At 39.5% G+C, this 23,611-nt stretch overlaps 1 protein-coding gene across 1 annotated transcript in view; it reads right to left on the bottom strand.

Moving 5' to 3' along the window:
• The window catches only part of arid1b (AT rich interactive domain 1B (SWI1-like)), a 708,988-nt gene that overhangs the window by 6,317 nt on the left and 679,060 nt on the right, over window positions 1-23,611 (bottom strand). The window contains 4 exon segments of the mRNA XM_028797431.2: window positions 1,249-1,379; window positions 11,159-11,969; window positions 19,904-20,000; window positions 21,016-21,141. Of these exon segments, the coding sequence (XP_028653264.2) occupies window positions 1,249-1,379; window positions 11,159-11,969; window positions 19,904-20,000; window positions 21,016-21,141 (1,165 nt within the window).

Below are 23,611 nucleotides of genomic sequence, written 5' to 3'. Positions count from 1 at the left end.
TGAGATAAGCTGAGGAGACGGCAGATTTTAGAAAGTGGCATTGAAGCTTGTGTTTTTCAGAAGATTCTACCTGGATTTTAACCTCGTTTTTACTGAATCTGTTTACTGGATTTTAACCTGCAGCACTCACTTGATTTTATGGATTATTTATTATATTAAAAACGTTTTCCATCATGTCGGTGATACTCAGCCTTGACCACTCCCCTCTACACTGCTCACCCAATCATTACTCCTACTGTGCACATCCTCTGTCTCCGTACCACCCCGTGACACTCGCAGTGCTGCTAACTCGCCCTTCAACGCAGTTGCTTATAATGGCAATGCAGAAAGGCAAATTATTGATTCAAGAACATCGAATTTTAGAGCTGATACTGCAATGAACGTCAAAAATAAAAGAAAATGAACAATAACGAGCTACATATAATAAAAATCAAGAATAAAGAGAATTGTCCAATAAACAAAAAAAAAACATCCTGAATAATATTCGAAAAGAAATGAAAAAAAGCAACATTTATAGAAATTGAAGTTACAGGATAAAGTAATTCTTAATATTGTGTTTGACAAGGCGTTAATATAATTTAATTTTTATTTACGTTTTACTACATTTTATTATTCATTGGTATTTAAAATAGGCAGCTATAGTGAAATACTCAAGTAACTGATTTTCTTCTACAGTATAATAACTAAGGGTCCAAACCATCTTCCTCCTGCTCTCCACATACTCTTCTATATACCACCTCTTTAAATACAATTGCTTTCTCTAATTGAGGAGCTCTCTGACACCCCCTAGTTATTTAAATTTAAATTAATCACAAAGCTGATTTATTTCAATAATTTGCTGCCTAAAGACACAATGAAAAAACAAATAGACTATTTTGTGTCTCTTTTTTTTCCATGTTAGGTACAGCTTTAAATTAAACATTGCAAATAAACAGTATTAATGAGACATAAAAGTAAAGAAAGATTCAGGATGACTTGCAGAGAAGTGTGATGTCCTTCAGCACCTCTTAATAGTACTGATAACTGAGAAGCCCACCCCATTCAAGTATCAACCAAGAGCAATAAAAATCTCTCAAAGCAGGGGGTCATTTCTCAGAGGTAATAATGTGAATCAACTTAGTGCTACTAAACTTGTACAATGATCCTTCTCCTTCATTCACCTTGATATCGTTGATAAGACATTACTTGGATGACAATCAGCAAATTATTTTGGTCAACATGGTAGAAAATTACTATTTTACTCCTTACCTGAGAGAGATTAAATGAGGCAATAGTGCTATCATCATACAGAAGAATGTTAATAGTGTCCAGCGCCCATGTACTTTCAGCAAGTAGGCCAGACTTCAGAGACATCATTACACGCCATGCCTCTGGTGTTCCTGAATAAAGAAAGGAGGACAGGCAGAGAAAAATGTAAATCACTCTGGTGCACAACCTAGAGAATATATCATATGAAGGGTGGGAAAAGACACCAGTAAGCTTAGGTCCAAAATATACACACATTTGAAATTAGGGTTAGGGTTACTTGACAAAAACAATTTAATTTTAACACATGCATCACATGATTATGGTGGCCCAGTCATTAGCAATACTTTCTCAACTTATCTTGTGCTACAGTCAAATAGGTAGACAGTGTAGAAGAGTGTTTAAAGTTTTGGACTACAAACCCTGAGGTTGTGGGTTCAAATCCTACTACAGACACTATGTGACCATGAGCAAGCGTTCCAGTTGGAAAAAAAAAGAAGAATTTAACCAATTATACCTCAGATGTTCCAAGTTGCCTCAGATAAAGGCATCAGTCAAAAAATATTAGGGTTGGGTGGTCTAGTAGATAAGGCTCTGGACTTCAAACACTGAGGTTATTGTTTCAAATCTCCCTGCTAACACTGTGTGCACACGAGGAAGTCACTTGACCTGCCTGTACTCCAACTGGAAAAACAAGAAGAAATCTAACCAACTATGTCTCATACAGTGCAAGATTTACGTATAAGCTAAACAAGCTATAGCTTAGGGCTCCCGCCTTCTTGGGGGCCCCCAAAACAAATTGTCCGAGTGAGCAATTGTCATATATACTTAAATATACTACAGCATTATTTGTCCCAATCAGGCCCAGCCTTAGGCATAGGCGAAGTAGGCGACCGCCTAGGGCCCCAGATCGACTCCTTGGTCTAATTTTCACGCATTTCACAGAGCTTCCAGGGGGGCTCCGCCCCCCTCAGGGGGCCCCTGGACCCCCCTTTCGCCTAGGGCCCCATTATACCTAAGACCGGGCCTGGTCTCATATGTTGTAAATTTAAATGTGGGGTTTGTGTGGAATTCTTCCAGTTACCCCAGTTTCATGCTACAGTTAAATTAACAAAACCAACAACAACAAAAAGCTGAAGCCCATCAATCAACTTTTAGCAAAAGGAACTGGAATCCATTGTTGGGTATTCTAAAATACATTGGGCTGAGACGGAAGAATTTATGGTTTTTGTTAATCACAATTATAGAAACAGCCATAGAAACTCTACAGTCTTGGTGTAGACTAACATTTAACAAAAAAGTGGTTTTAGCAGATTTTCCAACTAATCTTACATATAGGTGATTACATATAGTTGATGTAATGCTTGATTTCTAGGAGGATATAAATTCCTTGTACAGTGGTACCTCTGGTCACGACTGCAATTCGTTCCAAAACTCTGAATGTGACCCGAACGTAATTTCCCCATAAGATTGCATGTAAATACAATGAATCCGTTCCCGACCATACGAACTGTATGTATATATTGTCGCACGTGGCCAGGATTATTACCTGGCCGGGACGCCAGAAAGGACCGGAAGGTGGCAAGAATAACTTCCGGGCCACGAGGGCACAACTGCCATGGAGCAGGAGAGGACCACGGGAAAGGAGAACAAACTGTCGGACTTGTTGGGACCTGTGGCCACCGCCTGGGGGCGCTTTACACCTCGTGGGACCCGGATGTTGTTACTTCCGCCACACTCTGCAAGATGACGGAGGGATCGGCCAGGGACGTCTGGAGTGTTTCCGGGTCAAAGGGCAGCACTTCCGCCACACCAGGAAGTGCTGCAAGAGGGACGTCATCAGCCACCTGGAGCACATCCGGGCAGAGATAAAAGGGGCCGACTCCTTACTGTCATGGAGCCAGAGTCGGGAGTGGGAGAAGGACGAAGCTCCCTGGAGGAGTAGAGGCGGCAAAGGACTGAGACAGAGTATTGAGTGGTGATTATTGCTGAGTGCATTGTGTGTTAGTGTGAGAATTGTTTATTTAGTGATTTAATAAACGTGCGTGTTTTATAAAGATGTGGTCTCCGACTGGTGGTGTCCAGGCAACTATCACAATATACAGTGCATCCGGAAAGTATTCACAGCGCATCACTTTTTCCACATTTTGTTATGTTACAGTCTTATTCCAAAATGGATTAAATTCATTTTTTTCCTCAGAATTCTACACACAACACCCCATAATGACAACGTGAAAAAAGTTTACTTGAGGTTTTTGCTAATTTTTAAAAATAAAAAAATTGAGAAAGCACATGTACATAAGTATTCACAGCCTTTTCCGTGAAGCTCGAAATTGAGCTCAGGTGTATCCTGTTTCCCCTGATCATCCTTGAGATGTTTCTGCAGCTTAATTGGAGTCCACCTGTGGTAAATTCAGTTGATTGGACATGATTTGGAAAGGCACACACCTGTCTATATAAGGTCCCACAGTTGACAGTTCATGTCAGAGCACAAACAAGCATGAAGTCAAAGGAATTGTCTGTAGACCTCCGAGACAGGATTGTCTTGAGGCACATATCTGGGGAAGGTTACAGAAAAAATTTCTGCTGCTTTGAAGGTCCCAATGAGCACAGTGGCCTCCATCATCCATAAGTGGAAGAAGTTCGAAACCACCAGGACTCTTCTTAGAGATGGCCGGCCATTTAAACTGAGCAATCGGGGGAGAAGGGCCTTAGTCAGGGAGGTGACCAAGAACCCAATGGTCACTCTGTCAGAGCTCCAGAGGTCCTCTGTTGAGAGAGGAGAACCTCCCAGAAGGACAACCATCTCTGCAGCAATCCACCAATCAGGCCTGTATGGTAGAGTGGCCAGACGGAAGCCACTCCTTAGTAAAAGGCACATGGCAGCCCGCCTGGAATTTGCCAAAAGGCACCTGAAGGACTCTCAGACCATGAGAAAGAAAATTCTCTGGTCTGATAAGACAAAGATTGAACTCTTTGGTGTGAATGCCAGGCGTCATGTTTGGAGGAAACCAGGCACTGCTCATCACCAGGCCAATACCATCCCTACAGTGAAGCATGGTGGTGGCAGCATCATGCTGTGGGGATGTTTTTCAGCAGCAGGGACTGGGAGACTAGTCAGGATAAAGGGAAAGATGACTGCAGCAATGTACAGAGACATCCTGGATGAAAACCTGTTCCAGAGCTCTCTTGACCTCAGACTGGGGTGACGGTTCATCTTTCAGCAGGACAACGACCCTAAGCACACAGCCAAGATATCAAAGGAGTGGCTTCAGGACAACTCTGTGAATGTCCTTGAGTGGCCCAGCCAGAGCCCAGACCTGAATCCGATTGAACATCTCTGGAGAGATCTTAAAATGGCTGTGCACCGACGCTTCCTATCCAACCTGATGGAGCTTGAGAGGTGCTGCAAAGAGGAATGGGCGAAACTGGCCAAGGATAGGTGTGCCAAGCTTGTGGCATCATATTCAAAAAGACTTGAGGCTGTAATTGCTACCAAAGGCGCATCGACAAAGTAATGAGCAAAGGCTGTGATTACTTATGTACATGTGATTTCTCTGTTTTTTTATTTTTAATAAATTTGCAAAATCCTCAAGTAAACGTTTTTCACGTTGTTATTATGGGGTGTTGTGTGTAGAATTCTGAGGAAAAAAATGAATTTAATCCATTTTGGAATAAGGCTGTAACTTAACAAAATGTGGAAAAAGTGATACGCTGTGAATACTTTCCGGATGCATTGTATATATATTTTAAGCACAAAAATAGTTAATTATACCATAGAATGCACAATGTAATAGTAAACTAAATGTAAAAACATTGAATAACACTGAGAAAACCTTGAACAACAGAGAAAACTAACATTGTAAGACTTTGTGCTAGACCTTTACGAACTGCTCGCTGTAAACACTTTTTTTATGAGTTTTAAGCACAGGGAAAAAAAATTAAATGCCACTTCTCTTGCGAAACTTTTCAAACCATCCTCTACTGGCTTTAAATTCCTCACCTTCGCCACTCGAAGATGGATTTTTTTTCAGCAAATCGCATGAATCTTCCTGGCTTTCTCGCATATGATCGGCTCGCTTACGCTATCCCCTGCAAATTGCTTTTTGTTCAACCACACTAGCAACAGTTTTTCCACCTCTTCCAGCACTTGAGGCCTCTGCTTGGTTAACATTGTAACTCCTTTTGTAACATCAGCTGCTTTGTTAGACCCTGTATACGCAAACAAAAGAAAATGGGAACCGGAGAATGGGAAATCATTTGTGCGTAGGGAAACTGGCCTCCAGTGTTTTTGTTCGCCACCAGAACGTGTGGTCATGAACAGATGCAAAGTTTTGGCAAACTTTTTGATCGTAACCCGATTTGTATGTGTTCGGAAACGTTCGTGACCAGAGGTTCTACTGTATATCTTTAGCAGTCACTTTGGTCACAGCTAGAAATTATATTAAATTGGCTTTTAAAATAATGAAACCTCTAATCAACTGAATAATACTTAGTACATCATATTTGAGAAAAGGGAAAAAATTACAAGTGAGTAATAGTAATTAAAATATACACCGTTCCAGAAAACAATTCACTATAACTTTGAGTATTCAGTGATGAAAATGTATATAATTCTCACAAAATTATTATTATACCAAATGCTTACAATGAATCCCCAATTTCTGCCTACATGCACTATGCTGTACGTGTATAGATATGTTTAACAGAATGCTAAGCTGGCAAAATAAATTACACGGAGCCACAAATAATTTTGAAATGAGGCAGCCATGTAGCAGACGTGCGTAGTCAGCAGGTGCAAAGAGAGTTTACACCGAAAATCAAAGGAATCAAAATACCAAAAGTGCAAGTACCAATTATTTTCAATACAGTATATGTATCAGTAAGCATTATGTGGATTTTTTTATTGCTTTTGTAACACTCCTGTGATATTTGATTTGTTATAGGGTCATTATTGTCTCAAAGTCTATGTTTATGATACCATTGGCAATCAGGCCTGTTACACAATCTTCTAATTCCACTAAGTTTACCAGCAGGCCTGCACACCATGAGGTCTCTAGTAGCCAGTACACTGCAAACTAAAGATGACTAAAGCTGGAACTTAATTCCATTTCAAAAAAAGATGCCGGGTTGCCATCTAGTGGCAACATAAAATTCCAACATCATCAAAACAGATTTTTGTTTAATTCATCATATGGTAGCAGCAAGTTTCCATGTGAAAAATGGATATTGCCTAAAGACTTTCAGCTAGCTCATCTAATTCCAACATAATTGAGCATACTTGCAATAAAAAAAAATCTATCTATCTAAAATCCAAGGATTTTACTAAGGATTGCTAAGAAGTCCAAACGCACAAATCTCTGAGATCCTTAGGTAGATAACAGGATACGACTAATGGCATCACCTGAAAAGTCTCCCATTAAGCCATCGAAGCATAGCGGAAAAAAGAAGGAGGCAAACTAAAGCTTGTGCAACTTCCAGGCAAGGGACTGCTACACCAGTCACTACTCTTTCATTGACGGTGAGTGTGTAAAAGGCTGTACAATGGTGATATCTAACACAATGCCTGGCTGACATCGAAAATGTTTCTTCTCTGTGAAAAGGGAAAATAGCTCTCAGTGGCAGCATAAACAGTCCATGTCAGCTGGTCCAGGGGCAGGTTCAGTGGAGCTTATCCCAGCAATCTTTGGGTGCACAGCAAGAACAAGACTTGGACAGGGATCCAGCCCACCACAGGGCAAGCACACACATTTACACATACACACACACACACACACGCACACACACACACATACACACACACTAGGGCCAATTTGTATCCAAAGCCTAATGAATTACACTACAATTAAGCTCTTTAGGGCAAATTACAATAAAGAACTTCATAGAAAAACAAGGAAAATAAAACATATTTGTGAGGTTCAATCATAAGCACTAGTCCAATATTTATCATTTTATGCTTCTGTCTACATCATTATTATCATCCATGACATGGCCTACTAACTAATTTAGAAATGCTCTAAAGAAAAGAACAGATAAGGTGGTGTCTATGAATGCACTGCCATGCTTTGTTAGACACATGATTTCAATGCATCTATACAAAAGCACCTGAGACGCCACCCCTGCATTGCTCATCAGGTGCCACTATATATGAAATGTGACAAATAAACTAAGACTTTTTTGTATTTTTTACAAATTCTTCCAAACAAAAAATTAATTACTTGGAAGCCTGTAATGGTTGTTTTACCATTCTTTGGAACTGTAGTGTAATGTCAAGGAGGAAATGTGAACCGGTGGAAGATAAAATCTGACAAATTTAGAAGACTCAAACTATCACGCTGGTCACAGAGATTCCAGACCTGATTGGAAATCTTACCTTGCTGGTAGACAAGCCCACTCACTGGAACAACCTGAAGCTCAAATTTCAGGCAAGGGTGAAACTAGTGTGAAACCTGCCTGAATGAATATGAAATGAACCTTGGCCTGCTTATAAACCTGCTCTGTATCAGATTCATGTGTTAATAAGGTACAAAATTAAAGCTGATAAGCACCTTCAGTTAGAAGCCAGCATTAATATATGATTTTTAGTGGATGTGTACACTTTGGGATGTTCAAATTCATTCACTTGGAAGATAATGTTATTGAACTTCGGCGTTCTGAGAAAATAACACAGGTATGTGAAGTGCACCGATCAGAAACAAAGGTTTCTGAACCTAAAGAGCCAGTATGTGTGGAGCAAGTGAAGCATAATGTGTCTCACTTGAAACCGGGACTGACAAATGTAAATAGTTTTGTTTCCACCTCCCCGGAGCTTGATGTCTATCACTTGTAGACAGACAGTAAGCACCGCAACACCCCATACTAATTGGACTTTCTTCCTGCAAGGAACATGGGAAGCAATTTGAGTATAATGATTTTGAAAAACCTACGCTGTACCAGGTTACGGACTGTACATGCAGAATGCATTATTTACATTCAACTGATCCTCACCTAATACTGATTGCTAACCATTTCATCAGGGTCCCCCATGACTGCTATTATGCTATGCTATTATGACATGCCATTTGCTATACATTTCTTGGCTTGGCAGCATTTTGAGTGATGACGTTTGCTGCAAAATGTAGAATACTGTAATGAAATAGAAATTCTATAATGCATTGCCACATACAATTAGTTCAGACTATAGACAGCAAGTCCATAATGACAGGATTTGACAATTTTTGTGTGGAGGAACCTGAGGGAGAACACAGCCTTCACCTCAACCCTACTGAACACTGTTGGAAAGAACTGGAAAACCGATTTTGAGACAGATCTTCTTGTCCAAATGCTCTTTTGGCTGAATGGGAACACATTTCTACACAAACACTCCAAAATCCTTTGGAAAGCCTTAGCAGAATAATGGTTTTTTTTATGCCACAAAGTGGGGCTAACTCCATCTTAATGCCTAAGGTTTTGGAATGAGATGTCCAACAAGCTCATATAGGTGTGATCATTTCCAGTAAAAAAGTATGCACATTGAGTTTACTAAGTGCTCCACTAGTTCCTCTGACAGACTGTGCCTCAGCCCTGTAAACACTCATTCATACAGATGTCACATGTCTGATCAACATGTGGTAACTAAAGTTACCACCCATTCATCAAGTAAATTTCTCAGTTTACAATCATTTCCAGTAATTTAATCATGATAAACTTCTATTTGTGGTTTTGGCAGTTCTTGTGATTGTGTGCATTGTAGCAAGGCATCTATATACAGAATTCCCATATCAGGATATCTGAAATGACAGATGGAACCTTTGATTATGTTGACTGTAAATCTGAAAAGACATCAAGTTTTAATAGTTTACTGGTATGTGAAAGTTTATGGTTTTCATGTCAAAGTAAATGAACAGGTTGCATTGTGTCCTTAAAAGCAACCATTTTTGAGTTTTGGTTATGAATAAATTGAGTGACAAATCAAATCTAAAGAAAATGAGTCAGAGATGTGAGCTGAATGAGTAGTTCTGCAAAAACACAAGGACAGCCTGAGGAAAGAATATTAATGGGAGAACTGGGGACCTAAAATGCAGGATGACTCTGAACACACAAAATTATCTCTTTACAGCTGTCAGGGCCATGGAATACAAATGATGCAATCTTGACATCCCACTGGGCAAGAAAAGAAACACTGATTAAAATATTTTTGTCACTTTCATTCCATCTCTGATTTTATTCTTGAATAAAAAGATTTTTAAATAAAAACACTTAAAGATATCCTAAGGCAACTCCTCTTAGAAACACTGTCGGGATGTATAAACTACAATTTCCCTGGGTCCTTCAGGGCAAACAAATGGCTCGAATGTAAAGGTCCACACAGTGACTGTTTAGATATGACTTCTTTAATCTGAAAAGAATCCCTTTACATCAAACTTAGAGCCCTGAGAACTGGACCCCCTTCTTCTTCTTCTTCTTTCGGCTGCTCCTGTTAGGGGTTGCCACAGCGGATCATCTTCTTCCATATCTTACTGTCGTCTGCATCTTGTTCTGTTACACCCATCACTTGCACGTCCTCTCTCACCTCATCCATAAACCTTCGCTTAGGCTTTTCTCTTTTCCTCTTCCCTGACAGCTCTATCCTTAGCATCCTTCTCCCAATATACCCAGCATCTCTCCTCTGCACATGTCCAAACCAATGCAATCTCACCTCTCTGACTTTGTCTCCCAACCGTCCAACTTGAGCTGACCCTCAAATGTCTTCATTTCTAATCCTGTCCATCCTCGTCACACCCAATGCAAATCTTCGTATCTTTAACTCTGCCACCTCCAGTTCTGTCTCCTGCTTTCTGGTCAGTGTCACTGTCTCCAACCCATACCGTTCTGTAGACCTTCCCTTTCATTCTTGCTGATATCCGTCTGTCACAAATCACTCCTGACAATCTTCTCCACCCATTCCACCCTGCCTGCACTCTCTTTTTCAACTCTCTTCCACAATCCTGTATTCTGTCTTGTTCCTACTGACCTTCATTCCTCTCCTCTCTAGAGCATATCTCCACCTCTCCAGGGTCTCCTCAATCTGCTCCCTACTATCGCTACAGATCACAATGTCATCAGCAAACATCATAGTCCACGGGCACTCCTGTCTAATCTCATCCGTCAACCTGTCCATCACCATTGCAAATAAGAAAGATCTCAGAGCCGATCCCTGATGTAATCCCACCTCCACCTTGAATGCATCCGTCACTCCTACCACAGACCTCATCACTGTCACACTTCCCTCGTACATATCCTGTACATCTCTTGCGTATTTCTCTGCCACTTCAGACTTCTTCATACAATACCACAGCTCCTTTCGAGGCACCCTGTCATATGCTTTCTCCAGGTCCACAAAGACGCAATGCCAATCCTTCTGGCCTTCTTTAAACTTCTCCATCAACATCCTCAGAGCAAACACTGCATCTGTGGTGCTCTTTCTTGGCATGAAACCATACTGCAGCACACTAATCTAAGATTTAGAAACAAAATTATTTGAGATGCATTCAACGCCAAGGTGGAAGAGGATCAGCATCTCTGACTCATGAGAATCTGATGCCAAGGGTCAACGTGTCATCACTTTTGTAGCACTTAATGGCATACCCACTCAATCCAATTAATTCTATCCTGGTAGCACTACCAGTGGGCAGTATGCCAGTCCTTTGCCTGGCCTACCCAATCTGTCACCACCAATTAACCTAATTAGCACATTTTTGAACATATGAGATGAAAACTGGAGGAAAACCAAACAGAGACATGGAAAAAAATGCAGACTCCACACAGCAATGACTCAGCATAGAATTCATAATCAGAATACTAGATTTGTGAGGGTGGCATAGTAGCACTATCCACTGGACCACCATTCTGCTTTTGTAACATCTATATAAAAGACAAAGTACTTAGTTCTTACCAGTATCCTTGGATGTTAACTTGCGCTTTGACTTTAGAATGGGTGGAGTGGCTTCTACAGATCCCAGAGGAAATGTAATTTCCTGTCTTGGAGCAGGTGAGGGCTGAACAGGAGGTCCAGAGACCTGTGAAGTTGGAACAGGAGGGCCAATCTTCTGCATTTTTGCTGAGATGAAGGGTGACTTACTGGGTGACATGTGGGCATCCAAAGAACGTTGAAAAGATGCAGGGCTGGGAGCTCGTGAAATGTGATTTGGCATGTTTGGTGGTGATTGGTACGACGACTGGGATGATCGTGTGGTCATGGGTGCAAGTGGGGCAGAGGATGGAGGCAAATAAGATGATTGCCGCTGGTTGACATGGTTTGACCACTGGCCATCGGAGTTCAGCCTCTGTTCAGGCACCATTATCTCCTCCCCTCTGCCCATACTGTGGTAAGGAGAACCTTGAGAGGGTCCACCTGGTCCTTGCCGATTTGAATATGGGTATGTCATATCCATCCTGGAAGGCCAAACATTTTGCTGAGGAGCTTCAGCAGAGTTTGTGGTGGAGCACTGCTGCAGGGGGCCACTCATCATCTGAGATGGCATTCCATGCTGAGCTGTGGGAGCTGGACCTGGTGTCTGCATCCTATCACGGTTGTAAGGATATGAATACTGTGATTGCAAGGGTCGCCGATCTGGCCCTGAGTAGCTGCTGCCATACTGGCCATACATCTCTGGCTGTTGGTTTCCGTACTGCACGTTGTAGATATCTCCTTCGTGGCGCTTGGCAGGGAGGCCATACAAGCCATCCATAGGCCGTTTATAACCCTAGGAAGGAATTTTGAAAAGAAAATATTAGTAGCTTGAATTACAAAACTAAAATTGTTATTAATCTCAAGTGACTTTGGTTGCGTTGTTACACAGGACTGAAATGCTTTGCAAGATGTGCACCTAACTGATGGATGGACAAAGGCATTATGTACTTAAAACTTTCTGCTTCTTGTAATCTGCTGCACAATACAAATACGCCTTTAAAACATTTCATATAAGTTATTCTTTAAGGCATGTGTAATTATAGCTACCGTTGTCTGTGTTTTCTTATCATTTTCATCATTTAAACCTTTTTGGAAGCTTCACTTTGGGGAGCATGACAGTGCCCAAAGCCAGCAGCCCTTCTTGGTACTGCCTCTATCTGTGTGGCACACCAAATGAGATGTTTTCAAACATGCCTGTTGCTTCACAGACTTATCTACAATACTGCAATGAGGTGGCATATTGCAGAACCCTCAGTATACTCCATTTCAATAAATTCAAGGTTACTAAACTGGAGATGATGCTTTCATCTAGATAAGAAAGTCAACAGCCAATTAGGCAGTCCAAAGAGCAAAACTTATGATGAGGTAGTCAGCTCTGTTGGAAAGAGTTTAGGAACACTGTGGAAAATATCATGGATGAATGGCCCCAAAAAATTTGGTCTGATTATTTGTATGTAACAAAATCTGATTTCATTTGATAGTCATGCAAATCCTAACAGTAGACAGTCTGATTTGACAAATTTCAAACAAACCATTGTGAGTCTCTATGAAAAAGGGCAACTGGAGTTCATTTAATGCGATAATATTCCAGTGGAGCTTTGAGGGGCAAAACTGAAATTTTAGTTTCCTGTTCATCACAACTTCAGAGAGGGAATAAAATTAATGCATACAGCTAGATAAAAGGTAAGAAACAAAAGAGGCTTCAGAATCCTTCATCTCAACGCGTTAACAGGTTATCATTCCCCTCCACTTTAAAGGAAAAGAGCAGACACTTTTTTTTTCATTTATAAAAACGCTTCACTTTAGAGCACAGTTTCATGTGGCAAACTAATATATACTATGATTGTGAAGAAAGATCTTTGACTTGAACAATATTGAACCTATTCTTTATTTAATGGACAATCTGCAAGGTGTAAATCACTTAGCAAGCAGTGTCCATTCTTGTCTTCCTGGCATTGAGTATTTTGTGACTTCTTTGGTTTGTAGAAGTTTAACTGCTCCTTGATATTTCAGATATTCATTGGCACTTATGAAATGTGTATAACAATTGAACCTATCCAAATTAAATAATCCAGTAAAAGACGCAAATTGACTGTTACCACACACTTCTCCTCATGATACTTCCAGGCGTATCAAGGCTGCCTGTTCTTTCTTTCAAAATGGTAATAATAATAATAATAATAAAATAATAATCCTTGTGGGGAATGTCTGATCTAAATTTACTTTTGAACCTCAGTTGCAAATTTACCGAACTTAAAAACTAAACAAATGAATCTTCATTGGAGCTTACTTCAAACTTCAACTTCCAAGAGTTTAAAAAATGATTTTTTCCTGCTGTTCAAATTAAACGTCATTAACAGCAAAGATTAAACTGAGATATTAAACTGATATTCAGAATATGGAATTCTATGTAGAAAGCTGACAGTCTGTTGTGGTGGACAGCCGGGACACCTTCATAAAGGAAGGACCAGGGCAGAAGGCTTGCACAGGGCATTATCTCTCCTGGAGCACCACATGGCAGTCCCCTTGGGTTGCTCCAGTGTCTCGGATTCCCACGGGGCTCCGTGGGAGTTGGGAGTTTGGCACAGCCATGTTGGGTTCAATGAGTTGTGCCAGGAGGTGCTGCAGGGACTCCGGAGCCCATCTTCTTGGGCTTCCACCTCACCCAGAAGTGCTTCTGGACCATGCAAACGGGCCACCAGAAGTACTCCTGGGTGCAGAATAAAAGAAGCCTGCTGCCATTGCTCCAGGAGCCAGAGTCGGGAGGGAGAAGACGAAGCTTGCTGGAGGAGGAGTGGAGGCGGATAAAGACAGAGACGTAGACACAAGAAGAGAAGGCAAAAGAAAATGTGCTTATTTGTGCTTGTGACTGTGCTGTGCAGGTGGGAAACAAAAAGGAAGCGTTTCCCACAAGAAAAATAAAAAATGTGTGTAGCTGAACTTGAGTTCATGTCTGTCTGTGTCAGGTTTGGGGAGCTGAGTGCCCCTTGGTGGCCACACTGTCCTATAAAAAAACATCTGCCAGAAAGGTTGATATGCTAAAGCTTTACATAGAGAGAAAGCTTGATGATACAATTGGATAAAATTAAAGGCAAAATGGAACTAAAGTTTGCTTATCACTAAAAGGACACACTGCATTCCTATCATACAGGAAAACTTTACAACCACAAGAGGCCGCCATGTCACTATCTTTAACTGAAAGTTATCTGTTACTCATGTGGTTTTTTGCTCTTCTACTATGAGGCCAGTGACAAGCAAGAATTATGTATATACTGTACATATTCTGAAAACTATTTAAAAACGCATGTTCATTACTTTTTTATTTTGAATGTACCTCAGGCAAAAGAAAACAAACTAAAGACCTTCACTTATTGGGGCCCTGTTAAATCTGTACATTCTCTCTGTGCCAAATTCAACTTTCATCTCCAAAGATATGCACGGTGGAGGTGAAAAACAGCAAAGTACAAGTATTTCATTACTTAAGTTCTTTTTTTCACTATATGTACTTAACTTGACTGTATTTTATTTAGGCCTTATAAAGTAATGGGCGGCGCAGTGGTAGCGCTTTTGCCTCGCAGTAAGGAGACCTGGGTTCGCTTCCTGGGTCCTCCCTGCATGGAGTTTGCATGTTCTCCCTGTGTCTGCGTGGGTTTTCTCTGAGTGCTCTGGTTTCCTCCCACAGTCCAGACATGTGGGTTAGGTGCATTGTGTGTGTGTGTGTGCATGTGCCCTGCGGTGGGCTTGCGCCCAGCCCGGGACTTGTTCTTGCCTTGCGCTCTATGCTGACTGGGATTGGCTCCAGTAGACCCCTGTGACCCTGTGTTAGGTTATAGCAGGTTGGGAAATGACTGACTGACTTATAAAGTAATAAAAGAGACCAATCAGGTGTGTTGTCCACTTAGATTACAGTTCTGTATTGCTCAGACACAGCCAATAGAATGACGTACGTCGTTTAAAAATAAAGGCACAATAGTACGCCTTCAACTGTTCATTTGGTAGGGCATTCTCATGCAATCCCCTTCACTGTTGTGCCATGGGAAATGAATGTGCACTTTTCTCACAGTCATATTTGAAAATAGCAACTAAAATAATCTCTACTTTTAAAAATTCACCTTCTAATGTAAAGACACATGTTGAAGTAATCATTTTTTCTTTTTCTTAAGCTCTTTTATATGGAGTCATTCAAGTCCTAAAAGTGATGTCTATTTAATGTTGTGCAAACAAGACTTTATGGGCACAGGTAATATCTTGAAACCACAAGTTATATATTGTTGGAACATTTTCTATATGTTGTATACACAAGATACTGTAGTGGTTTATTAGGAGCTCAATTACTGAATCGCTGAAATGAGGGCGACTGTAACAAGTTGCAGGTTAACAGGAGAAGTGAGACCTCGTGGCTTGTGAGGGGTGAAGGAAGTGACACCAAAGTGTTGTCGCTTGTTTATGTGAGAGCTAATAAAAGGGCTACAGGTTTTCCTTCAAGCAGAGATAATTATTTTTGTTGCCACCTCAAGGAATCTGAGCCGAGGGAAAGATAACAGAGCACTGTCCTGCCAATCAGAATCTACTACAGCCACAATGACCAAGGAAAATGCAGACAGCTTATTAAGTGAATATTGTAGTTTTGTGTTCAAGGATGAACTTTCAGTAGTGTTATTTTTGGTCTTGGTAAATTATTGGGTAATTACTGCACATCTGGTATTTTGTCTTCTACTGAATTACAAAATGTGTGACTTCTATTTTCTCTGAGTTGTCCTTTTTATTTGTCCTTTGCACAATTCAGGAAAAAGCATTTAAATATAACAGAACAGACCCCATGTCCAGAGCATTCTTCAGTAGAACATTGAGGTCATCACCCTGACATTGACTGCAGTTACAGTCCCCTTCACAATTATTGAAGTTCTTGGTAAAGATGATTGAATCTGCTCTCTATATATAAAATCCTAAGCCTAAAAGTGCAATGATTTTATGTGACATTTTTATGTCACATTTTTTGTCACGCTTTAAATTAGGCTTATTTTAAAACCTACATATATATGTTTGGTATCATTCTTTTCAGAATGTATTGAACTTTAATGTGATGTTGTTAGGTTTTCAGATTCTTATTCTGTTTTTAAATTAAAAAATAAAAAATATTAAGAACTCATGTCCCGCAAGATGAGACTTTGTGCCAAAAAATTTAACCACACCCGAGGCTGGAAATAAAAGACAAAGATTAGGACAGCTGCTGTACAGGCTTTTAAATGTACAAAGCGCCATGCGAGATGCAGATCACACGGCATGGCGGCAGCTGCAAGACAGCAGCTAATCGAGCAAAGAGGAGCTAAAAAAAAAACTATTTGTTTCCCATTGTATCACCGTTTAATTGGGGGTTTTGGAGGAGCGACCGCATCTCCTTAGGGTGCGTTCAGCCCCCCTCTTCACAACACGAGCAGCAGAAACGCAAAGTGGCTGGCGCGTAGCACAAGCCAGGGGGGCTGGCGAGAGAAGCAAGCAGTAAGGTTATAAAAAGTTCACTTCTTGGTGAATTACCATAATTTTACACTGAAAAAAATGACAGAAATCCAACCTTTAAGTAAATTTATTCTGAGAAAAAAATAATCCCTCATCAGGAAATAATTATTTTTAACAAAACCACAGGTGCCACAATTATTGGCACCCCTGCTTGTAATACGTTGAACAGCTCGCCTTTGCCAAAAAAACAGCACAGAGTCTTCTCCTATAACATCTTAAAAGGCTGAATCTGAGACCATTGCTCTTTACAGAATCTCTAAAGATCATCAGTCCTCTATGGTGTGCTCTCCTCTTTAGATCACCCCACAGGTTTTCAATAGGGTTTCAGTTTCGGGGACTGAGATGGCCATGCCATGTGTTCTTTTAACCATTTTTATGTTGATTTGGACATATGATTTGGATCACTGTCCTGCTGGTAAAGATCCAACAATGACACAATTTTAGTTTCTTGGCAGAGTTAGCCAGAATTAAATTTAAACTCTCTTGGCATTTCATGGAGTCCATGAAAGTTGTTGTGTACCCTAACAAGGTTCCCAGGGCCTTTGGAGGAAAAAAACAGTGCCACAATGTCACAGAACCTCCACCACACTTGACAGTGGAGATCAGGTTGTTTTAGGTATAGCCATCTTTCTTTTTACACCAAACCCACGTTGAGGGTTTGTTGCCAAAAACATTGATTTTTGTTTCATCTGACCATAGAACACCGTTCCAATCAAAGTTCCAGAAGTGTTTGTCAAACGCTTGTGTTTGTGGTTAAATGACAGAAAAGGCTTTTGTTCTGGTATGCCTTCCAAATAATCTGTTGGCATGGAGGTGGTATCTGATCCTAGTTTTAGAGACTTGGTGACCCCAAAATGCTATTTTTTTTCAGTACTTCTCCAACAGTGATTCTTTGGGATTTTTTTTACTTCTCTTATCATCCTTCTCACTGTGTGTGAGGGCAAAATAAATTTGGGTCCTCTTTCAGGCAAGTTGGTAACAGTTCCAGTTGATTTGAGCTTTTTAATTGTTGCCCTAACTGTATATATGGACATTTTCAGGTGAGCAACATTTTTATAGCATGAAGGTCAAGACACTTTTCTCACATTTGAATTGTGTGTCCTCTTATCTTGTAAATGAATGAATAATGGAATTTGGCCTGCGTGCCACTTCATATTTATAACCCAGTGACACAGGAAGTCATGGATTACTCCTTGAAAGTTTCAACACGCTCTGATCAACTTAAAATCAGATAGAGATGGAAAAAAATGCTTCAGTTAGATTTTGTTCATAAGAATTTCTAGGGGTCCCAATAATTATTGCACAAGTGGCTTTGTTAAAACTAATTATTAAATGATGAGGGATTATTTTTCCTAGAATAAATTTACTTCAATTTGGTTTTCTCATTTTTTTCAGTATGAAACTAAGTTAATTCACCAAAAGGTGATTTTTTTACAATTTTTACTCTTCTTTACCAGGGGGGCCAATAATTCAGGAGGGGAATTTGTGTACTGATCAAAGCCAGGATTGCGTTTGCATGATTTGTTATTCTGTAGTGCATTTTTATAGCAAAAATGTTTTGTCAGTGTTCTTTAAAAATAAAAGAGCCATTGTGTTCTCTAGACTCATTTATTATAAAATGAACTTTTACTTTTTTTTTTTGTTGTTCTTTATTTCGCCTTATACAAGTATTGTATATATTCCTTGTAGTAGGAATTTGTTAACTGTTTTGCATACCCCTTGGGGTCAGAGTGCAGGGTCAGCCATTGTACAGCGCCCGCTGGAACAATTGCTGGTTATCAAGGATCTCCATTGGTACTTATTAACTGAAAGTAAAAATTCGACAAAGTACTTTGACTTTTACTCAAATATCATTTCTGAAACCACTCTGGTGGTTAACAGGTGACTACATCTTGGTCCTGTGTGTGCATGTGCATGTGTGCATGAATAGGCCCTGTGATTTAATAATGCCATGTCCTGTGCTGCCAGAGTTTAATTAAGTAGGATTAAGAATGAATGTATAGTCACTTGCCATGTTATTAAAATGGATGAATCCAGAACGATAAAGACTTTTTTCATTTTTCTTTAGAATTTATACAGTTAAAAATTCACTAAACAAGAATACATTACTATTCTTGAAAAACTGAACTAAGTTTGCGTCACTTCAGAGGACTTCAAGCTACTGTAAGTACAATACGCACACAAAGGCTACATAACCACGTCTACAATTTCATTGAAAAGCAGAGTTTTGAGCAGAATAATCTCTGTCCACACGAGCATTTTTAAATTGCTTATGAAAATATCTTTGCCATGACTGAAATGACAGAAAATACATATGATGTAGACAATCACCTACACTGGCCATGCAAACATCAGTGGAAAAATCCTGAAGGGATGCAGACGGACAAGGGATTTATCAGAAAACTGGTAAATTATTTGTCTTTTGTACATGTATGCAGCATTCCAATTGTACATAATGCAATTTAGATGCGTACAGGTAAGCAACATAACAAGTGACACAAAAAGCAACTCTAGTGTTTCTCTCATGTAGAAATCTGAGCAACTATTTAGGGAGTGAGATGATGTAATGAGTAAGATCCAATTAGGGAAGGGCTACATAAAATGCATGAACAAATCTGAGTGTGATTAGAGTCTGTGTCATCAAAAGGTGTAAAATCATCAAAGTTTTCGGTCATCCGCATTTTCAGATTTATGCAGCCTTGGAGAGCATTTTCAAAAGTCTGTTTTCAAAGTTAAAAATTCCAGGGTAGTGTGGATGAAAAGTCAAAAACTGAGACTAAGAGATTAATGTCTGAGTTTTTAAATGAAAATGTTTAAATACAGGAAAGTGGGGAGAACACATAATTAACACAAACAGCATGCCAGCTATTAATCAGACCATAGCCCAACCTATTTATGGTAGTAAACCTAACTGTTGAAGCCCCTTTTCATTAATGTATTATTAGTTAATGATATCAGTAGCTTTAACTCATCCAGATAATAGTATGCGCTTTGGTAGTGAGTATTTTAGATATGGAATTTGTTTTAAAATACTTTTTAATTATCTCATTGTACTGTATACACTGTGTACACAATAAACTTGAACTTCCACTTAAACATATAGTACCTGTCCAATTAATACTTAATTTTCAATAAGAGGTTTTTAAGTTAGCTTTGGTAATTAGAAACATTCATTTCACATACTACTTTCTTGGCAGTGGCTTGTCTCACCTGCTGGTGAGGAAACATCCCCGTCTGATGAGATCCATATGGCATCTGGGTTGAAGGCTGCCCCTGGACAGGATACTGTTGTCCATATGGCTCATGTCTGTATCAAAACACAGAACACAGACACATGCAGGTCACTCCATACAATTCTAACCATCTACAAGCTGAAAATATTCCCAATTGCACTAAAACTTTGGGTACCAGTTCTGGGAAGCATACATAAAAAAGACAAAGATCATGGAATGATATGGGAATATTCCACATGATAAACACCTTCAGACTTCCACATCTCCTGTCTGCTGCCTGAGTGTCTGGAGGTGCACATTGTTGTGAGCTTCAGTACAAGTTGGTAAGAAACACTAAATATGACTGTCTGCTGTAGCTCTGTCTAAGTGACAAAGTCAACATCAAATGCAAGGTAGTCATAGGATAAGCATGAATATGTAACATGTATGTGTGATGCCGTTACTAAATAAACAGAAATATATATTTTAATAGCTTCTATTACGTACTTAGCTATATGACTGACTACTACTTGGCTATACCCAAAATTTCAAGTCTTACATTTCTGTTAACCCTGGTAACTAATTGCCTTTTTTACACTGTGATTGATATATGTGGAGAATTTCATTCTAAATGCACAAAGTTCTTGAAATTGAACATTATGGTAATATAATGCAGTACAAGTCAATATTACAAAGGAATGTACAATAAAATAATAACTGGAATTGATAACAAGGACACTATGCTTCTTCCAGCAGAATTCTAAAAACCACCAAACAATTTTTGGATACCATTACGTACATTTCCACTGAACAAATTCATGACAGAAAGCAAAGCATCCTGGTAGATCTAATTTTACAAGGAATACACTCCTCTCAAAATCTCACAACTGTATTGTTGATCTGCAATACATGCATTACAGTGAATTCAATAAAATAATTAAGAAATGGCATAAAGTAGTTGTCATCCACAAAAGACTCTGAAGACCATTCCAATGAAGGATCTGTTTAAACATGAAGGATACAGTGGAATGGTTTTCTCAATCCAAGTGAAAGATCTTAAAATCAAAGCTACGTCATTTTAAAGAATAACATGTAACTGTTATCAGTTACCTTTGTTGGCCATGGTATCGGTTAGGAGAATACATGCTGGGATCACTATTAGAAGCAGCCATATTATTCTGACCTCCTGGTGGTCCCATACTGCCATCTGGGCCCATTCCATGGTCTGGCCTAAGGCTGAAATTAAAAACTGAGTTAAATCAACTCAATGTACACTGTATTAATACATCATATATACTGTACATACTGATTAAGTGTGACTTGATTATGCAAGCCATCATTATTTGTTATGGTTTAACTGGAGACTCTTTTACTTCAGAAATACGAGTCTATAATAAAAACATTATGGGAAAACTGCAACTTCGTAGCTCACAAACTCCTTAATTATATCAACTAAGTATGCACATTGAAATGAATGAAAACCTAACACCCTGTGAACTACTATATTCTTGAGATTTGTCCAAACCTTTTTCAACTTTGCTGTTTCCACGACAGGTTCACAAAGAGCTGAAGCCCATTCTGGCACCTGTTCAGGTGCTAGGCATAAGCATTAGTGGATGGGATGTCACATTCATACATACTCATTCCCTACAGAACAATTCAGAGCCACTGGCGAACTTAACCTACATGTGTTTAGGGAAGTGGCGGACAAACTGAAGTATCAGCAGTAAAACTCACACAGATATGGGGAGAGTGAATAACCTCCTCAAGGCTGATGACCAGGCTTCTGTACTTTGGCAGTAGCCACTACATTACTGTTTCTAAATACAACTCATTTTATTCTCAAAACACCTAAATTCAGATCAGGATCTCAAGGTGGGACTTAGCCAATCCAGGCAGCACTGGGCCCACTTAAGTATACAACTGAACCACACTAATTCATAGTCACAACTGGCATATCTTTTGGGGTGAGGGAAGAAAACTGGAGTACAAGGCAGAAAATCTAACACTGACATGGGGTGAGTGTGCAAATTGTACAAAGAGAATAAGTGGGTTTGAATCCAGAATTCCAAATGTGTGAGGCAGCAGCACGAACTATAATGTAGCCATTGTAAATATAACAGAATCTTAAATTAAACTTTGTTTACTTACAGATACTGTTTACTATAATCTCTATATTATATTAAAAAAGTTTTCTGTCGTCTCCACATTATTCAACCTTGACCACTCCCCTCCACACCGCTCACCCAATCATTACTCCTACTGCGCACATCCTCTCTCCGTACCACCTCGTGACACTCTCAGTGCTGGTAACTTGCCCTTATAATGGTAAGGCAGAAAAGCAAATTATCTATTCAAGAACGTTGAATTTTAGATCGTGATAGAAAAACAGCAGCAAGAGCCGATAATGAACATCAAAAAAAAGAGCTGCATATAATAAAAATGAAGACAAAGAGAATCGTCCAATAAACAAGAAAGATAAATACTGTATATCCCAAACAATATGTGAACAGAAATGCAAAAAAGCAATGTTTATAGAATGCAAGTTAGAGGATAAAGTAATTCATAATATTGTTTTTGATGTGGGCTTAATATAATTTAACCTTTTATTTACTTTTTATTACGTTTTACTTTTTTACTTCTACTTTTTACTATGTTTTATTATTCATTGGTATTTAAAATAGGCAGATGTAGTGAAATACTCAAGTAACTGATTTTCTATCTATAATAACTAAGGACCAAACCATCTTCCTAAGGTACCCCGCATACTCTTCTATATACCACCTCTTTAAATACAATTACTTTCTTTAATGGAGGAGCACCCCAATGCGCTTCGTGCGGCTCAGCTGCATGATAGCAGCCGCCCAGCGCCTGTCCCCAGGGGTTGGCGAGCAAAGTGAGCAAGGGGAAGTGCCCCCTAGTCTTATTAACAAACAAAGCTTTTTCTTGTAATAATATTGGCACATTTACCAACTGACTGAGAATATTCTCCTTAAGACCGTAAGGTGCAAGGAAGAACCCACCACACAGAAACCATTCACTAAGAGCAAAAGCACAATCAGCTCATTGCAGAATGTCAGGGACAACAAGGTGTTCAACGAATCACGCCTGCCAAAATGAAATAATAGATCTATAATATGGTATCACTATGTTATACCAAATGCTTTGGAAGTTAAAAGATTAATTCATTAATGAAGATTTATTCCATCAAAAAATGAAAGTTAAAGAATCTGTGGCATAATAAGTTTTTTTTTCAAGAATGATGCATCTCCTAGCCATCACCAAGAGTGTGGTAATCTTAACAGGAATGTGGTATTCATCCCAAGTCACTCTTATATCACTTTCTACAGGGAATTTTGCTCCGAAGATGCTATATGTTGTGGGCTCTACATGCATAGTGTACATCTGCTATTTAGCTAAGGATTGAATAAACATCAGGGCCATAAAGATTTTGGATTAGTAGTTTTGAAGGACAATTTTAATGCTTTATTAAAAATTCATCCAGTTAGTTATGAGGCAATTTGTGCTGAAGTTATGCCATCTCACAAGTCAGTAAAAGATAACCTCCAGCATGCATCATTTGACAGACTACCTGGCTACCAACTACACAGCTGAGTTTATGGAGGTCAATTTTGTCCACTGGTGATCTAAGGGAGAGCCTGAAAGATCACTGACGAGTACAAATATTGTCAACTTTCATTCATCA

Source organism: Erpetoichthys calabaricus, chromosome 3, assembly GCF_900747795.2.
Source record: "Erpetoichthys calabaricus chromosome 3, fErpCal1.3, whole genome shotgun sequence".
In the NCBI taxonomy this organism is placed as follows: domain Eukaryota; kingdom Metazoa; phylum Chordata; class Cladistia; order Polypteriformes; family Polypteridae; genus Erpetoichthys; species Erpetoichthys calabaricus.
The sequence above is the reverse complement of the archived record's forward strand: the minus strand, read 5'-3'. Positions and strand labels throughout refer to the sequence as shown.